Source organism: Stegostoma tigrinum, chromosome 2 (genome assembly GCF_030684315.1).
Source record: "Stegostoma tigrinum isolate sSteTig4 chromosome 2, sSteTig4.hap1, whole genome shotgun sequence".
Taxonomy (NCBI): Eukaryota; Metazoa; Chordata; class Chondrichthyes; order Orectolobiformes; family Stegostomatidae; genus Stegostoma; species Stegostoma tigrinum.
In genome coordinates, this window is record NC_081355.1 from 7,555,184 (window position 1) to 7,570,971 (window position 15,788).

General features: G+C 43.1%; 1 protein-coding gene across 2 annotated transcripts in view; it reads left to right on the top strand.

The window, feature by feature from the left end:
* Positions 1-2,218: 2,218 nt before the first annotated feature.
* LOC125467431 (sodium- and chloride-dependent transporter XTRP3A-like) overlaps positions 2,219-15,788 on the top strand; it is a 54,788-nt gene continuing 41,218 nt past the window's right edge. Inside the window, exons 1-2 of one of the 2 annotated variants that reach the window (XM_048563267.2) lie at positions 2,219-2,317; positions 2,481-2,704. In XM_048563267.2, the coding sequence (XP_048419224.1) occupies positions 2,584-2,704 (121 nt within the window). In that variant the 5' untranslated portion in view covers positions 2,219-2,317; positions 2,481-2,583. The remainder of the gene's footprint in view (positions 2,318-2,480; positions 2,705-15,788) is intronic. The other variant, XM_048563250.2, reaches the window with a different exon arrangement.

Here is a 15,788-nt window from a genome sequence, read left to right on the forward strand (position 1 = left end):
TTACACTCCCTTAAAGTTCCCACAAACAGCGAATGGAGTCATTAACCCAATATTTTCCTTGCTTTCTGGAGGAGAACGAGATAGGACACCAATGAAAGATCAAAATTGTATCAGAGATAATGGGAACTGCAGATGCTGGAGAATCCGAGATAACAAAGTGTGCAGCTGGATGAACACGGCAGGCCACGCTGCTTGGCCTGCTGTGTTCACTCAGCTCCACACTTTGTTACCAATGAAAAGTCCCTCCTTTGTGTTGGAACACTGCTGTGGGACCTGTTATGTGAAGCTTTTCCTCTTTTCCAAGCCCTTGAAGATAGAAGCCAAAACATTGAACTAGACAATGTTATTAGGGCTAAACAGATCATAGGGTATGGGGAGGAAGCAAAAATAGTGAACTGCGTTGGATGATCAGCCATAATCATGTTGAATGGCGAAGCACGTTCAAGGGGCTGAGGGGTCTATTCCTGCTCTGAGTTTCTATTGATCTATACTGTCAACTTCTATGTCATGCCCAAATCTTTTGCAACTCATGCTTAAATCTTTTCATCAAAATGCTGTCTCTGCTATTGCACAGGAGTCCTTCTAAATGTCACTAATGAGAAATTTGTTGACTACAATAGCAATGCACAATTCCTCCTCATGCCGGTCCATTACGTTACAGATGGACCAGTAGCAATTTGCAAATCATGATTTTCAGTCCACAGGTTTAATTCCTAAAGTGCCAGGACCGTGTCCCAAATTCCTTCACAATAAATACAGTAATTATTTCTGATTTACATTTGATAACGTGGTGGCAAACATTGCAGTTAATTTGCACTCAGTGAACTCCAGATACAGGAAATGAGATGAACGGCCAGTTAATTTGGGATTCTGAAGAAGAGACATACTTGACTTGAAACGTTAGCTCTGCTTTCTTCCACAGCTGCTGCCAGACCAGCTGAGTTTCACCAGCAACTTCTGTTTTGTTTCATATTTCCAGCATCTGCAGTATTTTGCTGTTATTAGCCAGTTTTCCTTCTTGCTGATGGTTGAGGGGAGATTAAAACAAAGAACTGTGGAGAATGGTCCAGTTCAGTTTCATTTATAAAACACTAGAAATAGGAATGGGAACAGGCTATCCAGTCCCCCTGAGTTTGCTTCACCATTTAATATGGTTGATCTTTTGCTTCAGCCCCACTGTTTCACCCAATCTCCAAAGCCCATTAAATAATGAAAATGCTATTGCGCTTATCAAAGCCCTAGTCACATTTGATGCCCTCATTTTAATTCCTGATATGAATTTTCCAATTTCATTCATTGTCAACTTGTATTCAAGAAAGATATATCCACCGATATGAAATTGAACAAGTCAAGCACAACTGTATTACTTTTTGACTTCCATTGGAAAGATTCACTAGATTGGTCTCTGGGGTGTGAGAACTGCCCAATGATGTGAGCCTGAGTACATTGGACCTCTCTTCTCCAGAGCTGACAAAAATGAAATGATCCCCATGAAGTCAATTTTAAAATATTCAGATATATATTTTCGAAGACCTAAGATATGAGTGTATTTAGCATTTAATAACTGCAAGTAAGTTAACAATATCTTGGTGCTGTTGTATGCTTATAGCAGTTTCCCCAGCCTATCATGTATATACAGGTTTGGTATTATTCATACAGTTTGGTATTACTCGTCCATTGCAACAGTGGCTAAGCCAATGTACACATGGCAGTGACTAAGGTCATATTAATAAGATACTAAATAAACACAAATTCCAGCTCTTTTCAGTTTTCAACGCATGTATATGGGGGGGGGGGGGAATCACCTAAAAGTGTTAATTCGCCTTGCTATCTATTTCCTATAACTATTCACATGGAAAGGGGTAATGGTTTGAACTTTGAGAGTGTTTCAATGGAAATTTTACGTAAGTTTTTTTTAATTGTGGTGCTTCGCCAAGTACTGCAGCAGGCGGATGTAATAAAAGCGCAGGATTACTGCCCTAGCTCCTAACGAACACGACTGGCGCAATTACCAGCGGATTAAATCTGGTTCATTGTAGCCCTTTTTGTCAGACCAAGGCTGCAAACTTGTAACCAAATTCCATGAAACCATAAGGCCTACAGTACAGTTCATCGGAACATCTACCTGCCTGTGCCATACACTCACAAATGAATACATTCATTGGCCACAGTTACATCAAATCTTGGCAGAAACGGTATTGGGTCAGCACCATTTTGTGACGCATTACCAAATGTAACTGCACGCTTCGACCGCTACATTCAGTTTCCCCCGCTCAGAAACTGCGTCCCCCTTCCACAGCTCCATCACTACCAGGAGGTAACCCTCAAGGAAATTTTGCTTTGTCCTCACTGTCCCTGAGTAATTGGTGTGCAGAGAGAGAGACTCTGCCCCCCCCTCCCCGAATTGTTTTACAGTTGTCATGGTTAATAAGATTAAAAATTAAACAGCTGATTTGTTTTTTTCCCTCCTCTCCGGCCAGTGATAAATTCCTGGAGGTTGTCCTTTTCACAAGTTTGTACTGACCCCAGTAGCTTTTAAGACAGCTGACGGGAAGCTCACAGAGGCAATAGTGCAGTATCGACATGGAGGAAGTGAGACCATCATGGGACAATCCCTTACAGTTTGTATTCGCCTGCATCTCCTTTGCAGTGGGACTGGGCAACGTGTGGCGTTTTCCCTACTTGTGTCAAATGCACGGAGGAGGTGAGTTGGGAATGTTTTATTTTTTTTAATCCCTCTGGATGAAGCTTTGGAAGGAGTGAGTGAGCCTTCCAATCATTTAAACACTCATTGATCCTAGACCGTTTCATTGCAGAGACAACGCCTCACATCTAAAACTGAAACCCCGCCACCGTTATTAAATTTTAGCTCTCGTGTGCTTGTTTATTTCTGTTTAAAATATTTAATTCTCAGTCATATTCCCGTTTAAAAAGGCAGAAGAAATGCTGTTCATTGTCTGGTTCCTTCATTCGGGGAAATAAATCTCACAATTAGTAATAGTCCTTTGTTTAATTTTTTAATTAAAAAATGGCATGTGTGGGAGTGTTAATATCTCCAAAATGAACCTGATTACCGTATTTTTTTTATAAATAGCCCCACTGTTTAACTGAACCGCTTCTTGTACGTGTCTCTCCGCCTTGCTTGCCAGCTGGTTAAATTAAACATGATATTGTCACAGTTTATGATTTCCAGTGCCCGGAATTATTTCACGTTTACAGGAATGTTTTACCACTTTTGGGGTGGGTGGGTGAAGGGGGTTAAGAGGGAAAAGAATAACGTTGTTTGTGTACGTTTTCTAATTTATGTCTAATTCCCACCCTGGTTCAGTCGCGTCCACGTGTTGTAATACAATGAATGGAAACTGTAGCCTCGGACGGAATTAGACATTCGGCTGGGTTTCACTAGTGAAGCAAGCCTGGTGCATTTTGTAATGTGTTTGACTATTCCAAATGCTGGAGAGAGGGAGGATGGTGCAAAATTTCCAGCACTTTCAAAGATCTGAATCTAAGAGTATATCTTGAGATAAAATGGCGAATGTTAAGGGTTTTTTTGCAACATTTATCCCCACCACATGAAAATTAAAATGTGCCGTTAAATCGGTGTCATCATCTTCTCCCAGTTGTTGAAATGCGTATTTTAAATACCTGCAGACCTGGCTGCAGTTTTCTTACCAAAAAAAATGTTGCTGGCACACCTCTGACCTTCAGACAAAGGCTGTTTTTTTTCTTTATGCAACCTAACGCTTCTTGTTTAGGCTTTCAATGTGAGACTGAGTCGAGAGGATGTAGACGAAGGTCTCACGATCATTCTCGAGATTTTAAAACACGTGTCTCCAGGGGGGCTTCCTGCTCCTCAGTATTTTCAGTATTTAACTCGACTGTAATAAAGAGCCTTAAACATTCTGCAATACTGTTTACAGAGCTGGCCTCAACCTGACCTCCACTGTAACCTGGTACACGGGAGTAAGCAACTTGGCTTCCAATCAAAGAAAAAGTTAACAAAGAGAAAACAAATGTCAATGGGAGCTAGTAGTACACCGGGTTCAGTTCTTTTTAAGTTGCTGTCAGCTGGAAAATGAAGGAAAGTGCCCAGATACTACACGCACAAAAAAAATTTCCAAGTGGACTTGAGCCCTGAAAGTCAATATGGCTGCAACAGGTTCTGAAATTTTAACGGGTGGGATCGTACTTTGCACCAGAAGTTATGATAACATGATGCTGCAAAGAAGTGAGGGATTTGACTTTGGAAATTTACCCTTTTTCCCCCCCCCAACTCAAAACTACTTGTGCCTTTGCTGAGGGTGGGGCATTGAAGGGGTGGTGTTTTAACGGGAGTGGTGTGGGTACAAGTTTCTTGCCAGTTGGGAGACGGTTTCACATGAACACTGGGGCGATGGCCCAGAGGTATTATCGCTGGATTATTAATCCAGAGACCCAGGCAGTGTTCTGGGGACCTGAGTCTGAATCCTGCCGTGACAAATGGTGGAATCCTGATAAATTGAATTCAGCAAAAAAACAGGTATTAAGTGCCTAATGATGACCGTGATTCTGTTGCTGATTGTTGGAGGGGAAAACCCATCTGGTTCACTAATGCCCTTTTTAGGTTATGAAACTCCTTAGTCGGGTCAGGTCTACGTGTGATACAGCAACGTGGTTGACTCTTAACTGCCCCCTGGGCTATGGGGGGATGTGGAATGGGAAATAAATGTGACCCAGCCAGTGATGCCCACATCCCATGAATGAATTTTTAAAGTAAAGCTGTAACTTAGTTGGGAGCAGGTGTAACCTCAGCAATGTGCCATGCCTCTGACCTTCAAAGAACAGGTCACAGCCTCTCTGGCATGTTGTTTTCTCAGACAGCCCGTGTTGCATTTAAAGTGTGAAAGTGCATTTAGTTAGCAGTGAGTGATAACTTAAAGACAGATTTTTGCATTTGGGATTTTTTTTGATGCCAGCCATTTTGCAGTGTTCTCCTGCCACCTGAAACAGTGGGCCCGACTCGTGCAATAAAAGGGAAGCAAAGACTTGAGAGTTATGTACCTTTTTTAAACACCCACTTTCCAGGATTTCAAAGTGTAGCCTCTGCAGGAAATGTGGCAGCGAAGTTTGGGCACAGCAAGCTCCTGTAGACAGGAGGAAAATAGCGACAGAATAATCTGCCATTGTAGGTTTGGTTGAGGGGAGAACTATCGGCCTAGATGCCAGGACCTGCTCCTTTTTTGAAGTAGTGCCATTTGCATCTTTTGCACCCACCTTTGAAAGAACAGAGAACCTCTTAATTACCTTTTTTTTAAAAAAAAATGCCAACTCCTCTCTGCTTATTGTCTTGATGTCACCGGAGTGGGACTTAAACCAACAACACCTTGTGATTCAGACTGATGTGTGACACATTGGCAACAAAAGATCATCGTTGCAGGAGGCTTCCACTCGTTATTTAACCTCGCCCACTTCCTGAACACATGGCACTGTTGAGTGGGCAGATTAGATTTGAGCTAATTAGACTCTAATAGTAATGAGGAAGGTGAAAGGCATTTCTTTGAATTGATAGCTACTTTTAATTTTATGACCATAAGATTTAGGAGCAGAAGTAGGCCGTTTGGCCCACCAAGTCTCTTCCTCCATTCGTTGACATCGTGGCTGATTTCATAACCCTTCTCTCCACTTTCCTGCCTTTTCTCATTACCCCTCATTCCCTAACTGATTTTATTTTAAAAGGCGTTCTACCTCAGTCTTGAGTACACTCAGTCATCCAGCCTCAAAAACCAACTGTGTGATAAAGAATTTTATAAATTTACTACACTCTGAGAGAAAAAATGTATTCACATCTCTTAAATGGGCGATGCCTTATTCTGAGATGATGTCCTCTGTCCCAAGGGGAACCAGTCTCTCCACAGCGACCTTGTGAAACCCGCTAATTAAGTCATCTCTCATTCTTCTAAAACTCCATTGTGTGTGGATCCAAACTACAGTTTTGCTGCTGAAACTATCCTCCTTAAGTTTATAGTCCTCCTGCAGGCCTTTTTTTTTATTATTAACGTTGGATAACACCATGCAATGCTGGACCCAAAAGTGTGAAGTAAGACACTGACAATGGTATCTTGGCATCTATGAGTGGTCATTACAACACCTGCACAGAAGAGACTTAAAACGGGGGGGTGTGCCTCTGTGATTACATAGTTTCAACCGAAGCCATTGAAACTTTAAACGTGTTTACTGTGCAATCACTTTTCAAAACCAAGACCATGAGTTGGACTCTAAAAGCTGTGATGAGAATGCACCCTTTCAGCTCATCAAGCCTAAACTGAACATGAGCTCATCAGAAGTGAAAGGTTGACTAAATGTTTAGAATACACAATGTATTATATATTACCAATTTGGCACCTTTTTGAGATCCTCTTCCAGTTGACTGAACTGGATACACGAGCTCAAATACCCTGCAGCACCTGGGAAATTTTATATTCCAGTTACGTTTCTTTATAAACGTTACGTTAGTTTATTCATTCAGCTTCCTTCCCTAAAGGACACTATTGAACCAGATGGGCTTTTCTGACAATCAGCAATGGTTTAGTGGCCATTTCTTTATTCCAGATTCCATTGAATTCACTTTCCATCTGCCTTGGCATCTACCATATGATGCCCTGGACTTGAGAACAATGTTTTTGGTTTGCTTGTCCGGTGGCATTAACACTACACCATTGCCTGCCTTCGTTTCGAAATAATGACCACCGATGTCATTTAGGGAAGGCATAGGAGCAGAAGTAGACCTTCAGCCCTTCAAGCCTGCTCCACCACTTGCTGAGAATATGGCTGACCTGGTAATGCTGAACTTCACTTTCCTACCATTTCCTCCCATAACCTTCAAATACGCTTCCATCAGCCATTCTCGCCCCATCTGGCCTATGTGCGACTCCAGCCCCACAGCAAAGTGGTGAAGTCTTTTTATTGCCCTCTGAATTGGCCCAGAGAGTCACTTGATTATGTACCGAGGGGTGGCATTAGGGCAATTAGGGTTTGAATATAAATTCTGGCCTTGCCAGTGACAGCTGCACCCCTAAATGAATACATCCCTGGCTGACCTAATGTTTAGTCGTCTTCCCCGAGGGTCTGCAGTCTTAGAATATTTACGTTATAGAGTTCCCTGGGGTATTTTTCTGGGTGAGAGTTCCTTTTATAAATTAATGTTATTGATGAACTGGCAGATAATATACATTCAATCTGGGGTCAGAGAATATCCTAATGAAGAAAAGTTGGGCCTGTATCTGTTGCAGTTTAGATAAGTGAGAAGCAATCCTTTTTGAGACTTAAGAGATTCAGAGGGGCTGGATGGGTGGACATTGAGAGCATGTCTCCCCTTGTGGGAGAGATTAGAATGAGAGGCATGTTTTCAAAGCAGTCTGCCATTTGAGATCGGGACAAAGAATTTTTTTTGAGCTGCAGAAGTTCCTGGAATATGGTCTGTCTTTTTCCAGAGAGTGATAAGGGGCAGGTCACGAGGGTGGAGTGGAATAGAATCTTGAGTAACCAGTAAGTCAAACGGTTATTGAAGGGGAGATGGGAGCAGGGAGTTGAAGTTGCAATTGCGTCAGCCAGAGCCAGAAAACAGCTTCTGCTCCTGAACTGATAAGGGTCAGATGTATCTTGCATGGAAGCACTGAATCTGAGATAGAAAGAGTGGGCTTTGTTTTTGAAAGAAGAAAGCAAAATGTGTGCAACCAGTCATTCAACACTGTTACTAGATTTTCACAACAGTTCCGGAGACACATGGTGAAGACCGGAGAAATGTGGGAGTTCAACAAGCAAGCGAAAGTTACCCTGCTAAAGAAAAAGTATGAAATTGCAGTCAACAAAGCTCCTTTCCCATTGTCATGACTACTGGTTTTATTTTTGTCAACAGTGTTGTGAATTGCATTCTCAGTTTTGCCTTGCTCATTGTAACAATGTAGTTGTAAATTTTAGTCAGATTGCTGTATAAGTAGGATATTTGTTATCTTTCCTCCTATTCTGATTATATTTAATATATTTATAAATGATATATTGACTGCGTGTGAGTAGTATTACAAATAAGAATGTTACTGTGTTTTAAACAGCTCATGAGAAAAGGCTTGAAGATTTATGTTGTCATCAGGCAAAAGAAGTTTGAGGGGGTCACTGTCTCAGACTGTGAATTCTGTAATGGAGATATGTAATTAACAGGCTCCAGAACCAGACAGGAGCAGAAATGTATGGGTCTTCAGCGAGTCTAGAGGACACTTTGCCCTGCTTAGTCAAAGCAGGAGTCTGTCTTTTTTTCCATTATGACTGCTGTGTTATTTTAATAGGAATGATATCATATACTGACAGAGCAGCGCAACATTTGAAGGACAAACATTGGCCTATCAGGCCCACTGCAAGAGACTCTCTGCAAACCTCATTCCCCTGCCCTTAAACCTGTAGGGGTTGGCAGTTTATTTCTCTTCAAAACAAAATTATCATTCTCTTCCAAAAGCCGCTATGGAACCTACCTCCACTACTCCCTCAGCAGTGCAAATCGCACGCACAACCGTTCTCCCTCCTAGAAACGCAACCTAGTTTGGGCCATTCAGCCTGTCAAATTTTCTCTGCCATTCAGCATGATTGTGGCTGAACCTCTGTCTCAATGTCACTTTTTTCTGCTTTCTCCCATTGCCTTTTAAATCTTAAAACTCATCGCTTTCCGAAATACATTCGGTGACTTGGCCTCCACAGCTTTCTGTAGCTGTGAATTCCACAGGTTTAACCACCCTGTGGTTTGACCAAATCCTCCTCATCTCCATCCTAAATGGGCTACCCCATATCCTGGGACTGTTCCTTCATACTCGACTCCCGCCCCCAAACCAGGGGGAAACATCATGCATCCTCCCTGCATCTAGTCTCTCCAGTCCTGTTTAAAAGATTATAGTTTCAATCAGATCATCCTTGTAAACCTGAGTAAATTCAGGCCCCCTGGAATCAGACTCTCCTCATCTGACACACTCGGCATCCCCATTATCAGCCTGGTGAACCTTCTCGTGTTACCGCCAAATCATTACCCCAATACTCAACCCCTCTGCCAATGAAAACTCTTTCTTCCTATCCACTCCATACTTACCACGAATGATTTTTGCATTCCTCTGTCAAATCTCAACTTGACCTCATGCTTTTTCTCACTGGGGATCAAAAGGGGCCCTAGATTCTTCAACGTATCCCTGCAGTCACCCTGCAACCATTTTCATCAGTCTTTTCTGCACCCTGTCCCATGGTTTTAAGTCCTTCCAGTAGCCCTGAGGAGGACACAATTAAGGCTGAACTCATAAAGGTTCAACATCTTTGTTTTCCCCGACATCACCTGTTGATAAAGTGTAGGTTTTGTATATCTTTTTAAACTACTTTTCTCAATCTGCCCTTTCCCCCTTCAACAAATTCTGCTGAAACACTCTTGACTCCTGCATCTGCTGAGAACTGTACCCCTTTTATTTTCCCGGACCTCATTCTAACTTGCAGCTCTGCATGAGATTTCATCTGCCACATGAGCTTCCTTTCACCAGACCAACCATGTCCTCTTGAAGTTATTACCGTTGTCCTCTCTGTTACTATCATGGTAATAATACTCTTTGTTAATGCCTTTTTAAGATCATTACAAAGAAATGGGCAATGGTTATGAATTGTCCGAGTACAGCTATGTAGGGAGCACCTGTAATGTGAGGGGAAATGAATGCAGCTGTAAGACTGAGTGGTCAATAAACTCTCTGTCTAACAAATGAAAGTGTTGGCTTGTGCTTCATTTGACTTGCTTCAATCCAGGCTGACACTTGCAGTTCACAATATTGTTTATGCCTTTTTCCAGTTTTTTTTGTTGAAATATGTCCTGCACAGTCAAGTCCAAGACATGAACATGGAAAAGAAGTGGTTCATGTACGCACCACCCCCCAACCCCCACCCTGGTACACAGTGGGGTTCCCTTAAACAATTCTTCACCTTTGCTCTTTTCTGTCTCCCGGTCAGCTTTGGGCCTGTGCTGCCCTTTTATTCCATGGGCTTTAACTTTGGCAAACCTGTTACTTGGCACTTCAAAAGGCATTTGATAAGGCCCATGTGCACCCATGTCAACCACACTGCCTTCACCAATTGTCTGGTACCTCATGATAAGAAGGACAAAATTTCATTAAACATGATCTGCCTTTAACAAATGTGTCCAAACTGGCCTTAATTAATCCACGCCAACAACAGTCAGCCTTTTATCTCCACACTCGGTGCTGCTGTTCTGTGGGTTACGTTTTCAGAGCCTCTGCCCCAACGTGGAATTTCACTCCATGGAAACACAAACTGGAGAACAGTGGTTGTACTGGGCAGAAAATCCAATACATGTTTGGTTCACTCCACTCCACTGATCTTTCCTCTCCCTCTCCAATGTACATACTTTATAAGTTCTTTTGAAATGCCTAATTCATAGGATGTAGGTATTGCTGCTTGGGTCAGCATTCCTAATTGCCCTTTGAAGGTGGTAGTGAGCTACCATTTGCTACCAGCTATCAGCTGCATTCCATTTGGTGTAGGTAGACCCACTGGATTTCTGGGGACAATTCCAGCGTTTTGACTCAGTGACACTGAAGGGACAGCGATCTTTCCAAGTCTGGATGGTGAGTGGCTTAGAGGGGAACTTGCAGGTGGCGGTGTTCCCATGTATCTGCTGTCCTTGCCCTTCTAAATGGAAGTCAGAGTTTGGAAGGTGCTATCTAAGTAGCCTTGGTGAATTGATGCATCTTTTATATGGTACACAGTTACTGATGCTACTGAGCATCAGTTTCGAAGGGAGTGGATGCATGTGGACGTGGCGCCAATCAGGCGGTCTACTTTATCCTGGATGGTGTCAGGCCTCGCGGGTGCTGTCGGAGCTGCAACATCCAGGAAAGTGGGGCGTATTCCATCACACTCCTGACTTGTAGATGGTGGACAGGTTTTGTGTAACAGGAGCTGCTTACTGCAGCATTCCTAGCTTTTGACTTGCACTGGTAGCTGCTGTGTTTGAATGGCTGAGCAGAAACTGAACTGGATGAATGGTAATCCCCAGGACACCAATGGGGGAGCTCAAGCAGTGACAATGTCATGGGGTAATTGTTAAAATGACTGTCTGTCTCACATTTGTGTCCTATGGATGCTACTTGCCAATTGCCAGCCCAAACCTGGATATCATCTAGACCTTTTTGCATTTGGACGTGGACTGCTTCATTATTTGAGGAATTGCAAATGACACCAAGCCCCATGCATTCGTCTACAAACATGCCCATTTCTGACCGTGTGATAGAAGGTAGGTCATTGAAATAGCTGAAACAGTTTGGGCCTAGGACACTATCATGAGGAACTCTGCCGGGATTGCCCTGGAGCCCCTAGAGGTGACTGATCTCCAGCTAACACAACCTCCTTCATTTTGTACCAGGTATGACTCCAACCAGTTGCTAAATATGGAATATTCTCAACAAAAATTCCCTTAAAAATGAACAGGCCAAGCCCTTGATTAAATAGTGAATGAAGTGTCTAAGAATATGACCAGCTGTAGTTGAATTCCACATTGCACATGCAATCAGTTGTGCAGCTCAATCTTTGATGTTTGGCCTGTGACATTTTGGTGTCTCAATACAAGGTTGAATTTACCTCCGCTCTTGAGTATTGTATCTGTACTTGACTTCCCTTCTGACCAGAGATAAATTAGTTCATGCAAAATGTACACTGCCTACTTAATGGAAAAGAAGAAATGGCATTTTTTTTGGCACCATAATTCACAATTTATTGCTGTTGACTTTAATTTGCTCAAGGAAAATCTCTTGTACAGTGACTATCTTGAGAGTTCCTTAGCATGATTTCCAATTCTTAAAAACTAAAGGTTTTTTATGTGCTTTATTCAGTTCAGCCCAAAAATTGAAACATTATACCACTTAATAGTTTAGTCCCTATCTCTCCCTTTACTGTAAATGCTCACTGTCACTAACTCAGTTTGCAAGTTTATTTGATACATTTGCTGCTGGGGGAAGTTGTTACTTTAATGTAGAATCACAATCAAAAGTTTTTTATTTTTATTTAATTATTATAGTGCTATACAAGTCTAGTTAGCTGATGGGGAAATTCTTCAGCCAGAAGGTCACATTGGAGACTGTCCTCTGTCCTCTGAAATAGCCCTGCAGCATTGTCGTAACCTGTAATGTTTCTGAGCTCACAGGTTGCTAATGATTTTGAAAAATAAATCCATTTGCATGTTGGGGATTGTAGGAACTGCCGATTGCTGGAGTCTGAGATAACAAGGTGTAGAGCTGAATGAACATAGCGGGCCAAGCAGCATCAGAGGAGCAGAAATGCTGATGTTTCAGAAGGATCCAGACCTGAAATGTCAGCTTGCCTGCTGTGTTGTTCCAGCTCTAAACCTTGTTATCGCAGTTTGCACGTTTTTGTTTTGTAAGGAATGTGTGTGCCACGGGTTAGCATTTTCCCATTCCTAACAGCCCTCTAACTGAGTGCCTTGCTAGAGATCTAATTCCCACCCTTGGGAAGCTTGCCTGGAGGTAAAAATCTTACGTGCACCTTTTTCTAAATGTCCCTGTCTCCACAGGAGCTGTAGACATTGTGCCCTGTCTGTCTTTGTGGACTTCCCCTCATAACGAGCACCCGGCCAGTTTTCAGCCCTGTGTCCTCCATCAGATCCCTCCATCCCTCCTGCGGTCGGTCAACTCTCCCCACCCCACCCTGTCCTTGCTGACCTGCCCCTTGTTGCCTGTGTCATGTGCCACCTCTGTTTCATGGAGGAGACATTTAAAAACGAGGGGGCCAGAAATAGAAGGTGGTCATTAATGAATCCCACAAGAACTTCACCTGAATTCCTCCTTCAGTTATGCACTGTGAATGTGGAGTTTGCTGTCCCAGGACTGATCATGGTGAACAGTGAGATCCCTCAAACAGGAAGCTGAGTAAGTACAAGATGGAGAAGGGGCTGGTAGGATACAGGAAGTACCCTGTTTGCCAATACTGTACTGTAGTATTGGTTTGCAAGACAGAGTTTTAAAGTCATTGTGCACAATGTGACATTGGGCCACGTGATCCAAGCAGTGACCTTTTGGAATGGTCTTTGCTGTGTATTGACCCTCCGCTCACCCTGACCCCTCTCTTGTCCGTCATTCCTCTCGCTGACCCTCCTCCAGCTCCCACTTCCCTTACCTCAAACTTCAATGAGAGTACAGTCTCTAGTGATGAGTGACAGATACAGGAGCAGCAGCTTTAACTTGATTTCACTGGAAATATCTGGCTTGTTTAATTTCACACAATTACATTTTTCTGAAACATAGCTTAAGACTTTAAAGTGAGGGCTCACTCAGCATTATTTACTTCAGCATGTGCGATTAATAGAATGATTACAGCACATGGGAGGCTGTTTGGCGCTTCATGTCTGTGTCAGCTGTCTACAAGCTCTCCCTGTTACCAACCTTCTGGGAGTTACCAGTGACCATTAATTTGGCACAAGAACAAGTTGGAGGCTAGGAATATTGTGGTAAGTAACTCACCTCCTGACTCCCCAAACCTGTCCACTACCTACAAGGCCCAAATCAGGAGTTTTATGGAATGCTCCTCACTTGTCTGGATGGATGCAGGTCCAACAGCTTTCCACATCCCATCCGGGAAAAAGCAACCTACTTAATTGGCACTACATCCTCAAGTATCCCCTCCCACCACCACCACCTGACACTTAGTACACACTGCTGTTGCTATCTAGAAGATGCACTGCAGAAATTCAATGAAGATCCTTAGGTAGCACCTTCCAAACCCATGAGTACTTCCATCTAGAAGGACAGGAGCAGCAGATACATGGGAACGCCACCATCTGTAGGTTCCCCTCCGAGCAACTCCACCATCCTGATTTGGAATTGTACCGCCATTCCTTCAGTGTTGCTGGGCAAAATTCTGGAATTCCTTCCCTAAGGGTATCATGGGTTTTTTCTACATCACATGGACCACAGCAGGTCAAGAAGGCAGCTCACCATGACCTTCTCAAGGACAGCCATGGATAGGGAATAAATTCTGACCCAAACAGTGACATTCATATCGTGAATGGATTATTTTAAAAACATAAGTGCCTCTGAGTTGCCTTCCCACAGCTGTGGAAATATTTTTCTCGTAGGAAAATGAATCAATTAACTCCGTTCGGCCACAATCGAGTTGCCTCCATCATAATCTCAGGAAGTGCATGTCAGATCCGAACCACTTGATATGTAAAATAAATTTTCCTCAGGTTGCCTGTAGTTCTTTGGAAAAATACATTAGGAGGCTATTTCTGTCACCCTGTCGTTGCTGTGGGAAATTTCCCTCCAAAGTGCTACTCCTCAGCTTGCAGAGCCTTCACGCTGTTGGCTGCTGTGTTCAGCGCTCTGGAAACGCAAGTCTTTCTCAGGATAAGTGGGTGTTTTAACCGTTGTACCGACAAAAGTTTATCCATTTTAAAAGTTGCAAATGTTTCCCTTTTGCACTTTGGCTTTGCAATTTGTTTCGCTTTCATTTTTTTTCTCCGTCTTAAGTGGAGTGGTTTGTGGGCAACATGGTGACTCAGTAGTTAACACTCCTGCCTCATTAATTTGAGGAAAGATGACATTTGACTGGTTTCTTTCCCGAAGGAAAAGTTGTCACAATTGGTTGCAGCTGTCCTGGGATAGGCCTACTTATTTTTAACACACCTTATCAACAAGGTGAGGGACTCGTTAGGTGGAAGTGGCGCATTGTAGGGGCAAATGATGACGAGGAAGCCCAAATTTGGTGAGGATATCTCCCCTTTGTTTTGTTTTTGGAGATGAATTTGGACTCGTTACACTGCAGCCTCCAAAGATAATTGTTTAGTGCAGTTCCAGAGTTAATCCTTCACAAATGTGCTTCTCATTGGTCTACATGTTGTAAACATTAGCTAACAGTTCTACAGTATATAACTAATCACTTTACAGCTCTCCAAATCCTCTCAGGCATCACTAATAAGATATAAATCTCTCATGGTTTTAGGGTAATGTGCATTTTGTTGCATCTGAACTGTAATTATCTGACCAGTTGAATTCATATAGCTTTTTAAGCAACTTTTTAAAGTGTGCATGTGGTTCCATTAAGTGCATGATCCCTTTAAGCGGTTTTGTATAACTGCACTTGCATGGTCTTTCAAAGCTGTATTGTGGCCTGTGCTGGTGCTGGTGGTGGGGCTTGGCTGGGTGGTGGGTGGGGGGGGGGGTGGGGGGGGGGGGTGCAGGGAGTGTTTTTTTATTTCTGTACTGCCCCCTTTTTCATAATTCAATAAGAGGGAAGAACAGGAGTAGGTCACCCAGGCCCTCAGTCAGACCTGTTGCACTATTCAGTTGGATCGTGGCCGATCTGATATCGCTCGTATCCTCTTTCCTGTTTATTTCCCATAGTCGGTGATTCCGTGACTGATCAAAAATCTCTGTCTCAGTACGCAAGTGCTCTGCCCCCACAGCTCCCTTTGGCAAGGAGTTCCAAAAACACTCAACCCTCTGAGAGAAGAAATTCCTCATCTCACTAAGTTGTCCGCCTTTTTATTCTGAGACTATGCCGTCTGGCGCTAGACCCTCCCACAAGGAGAAATATCCTCTCAGTATTTATCCTGTCAAGCTCCTTAAGAATCCTGTATGTCTCAATGAGATCACCACCTCTCAATCTTCTAACTCCAGTGAGTAGAGGCCCAACCTGTTTAGCCTTGGCTCAGAAGCTAATCCCTCCGCATCAGGATCATCCTAGCGAACATTCTCGGAAGCGCCTTC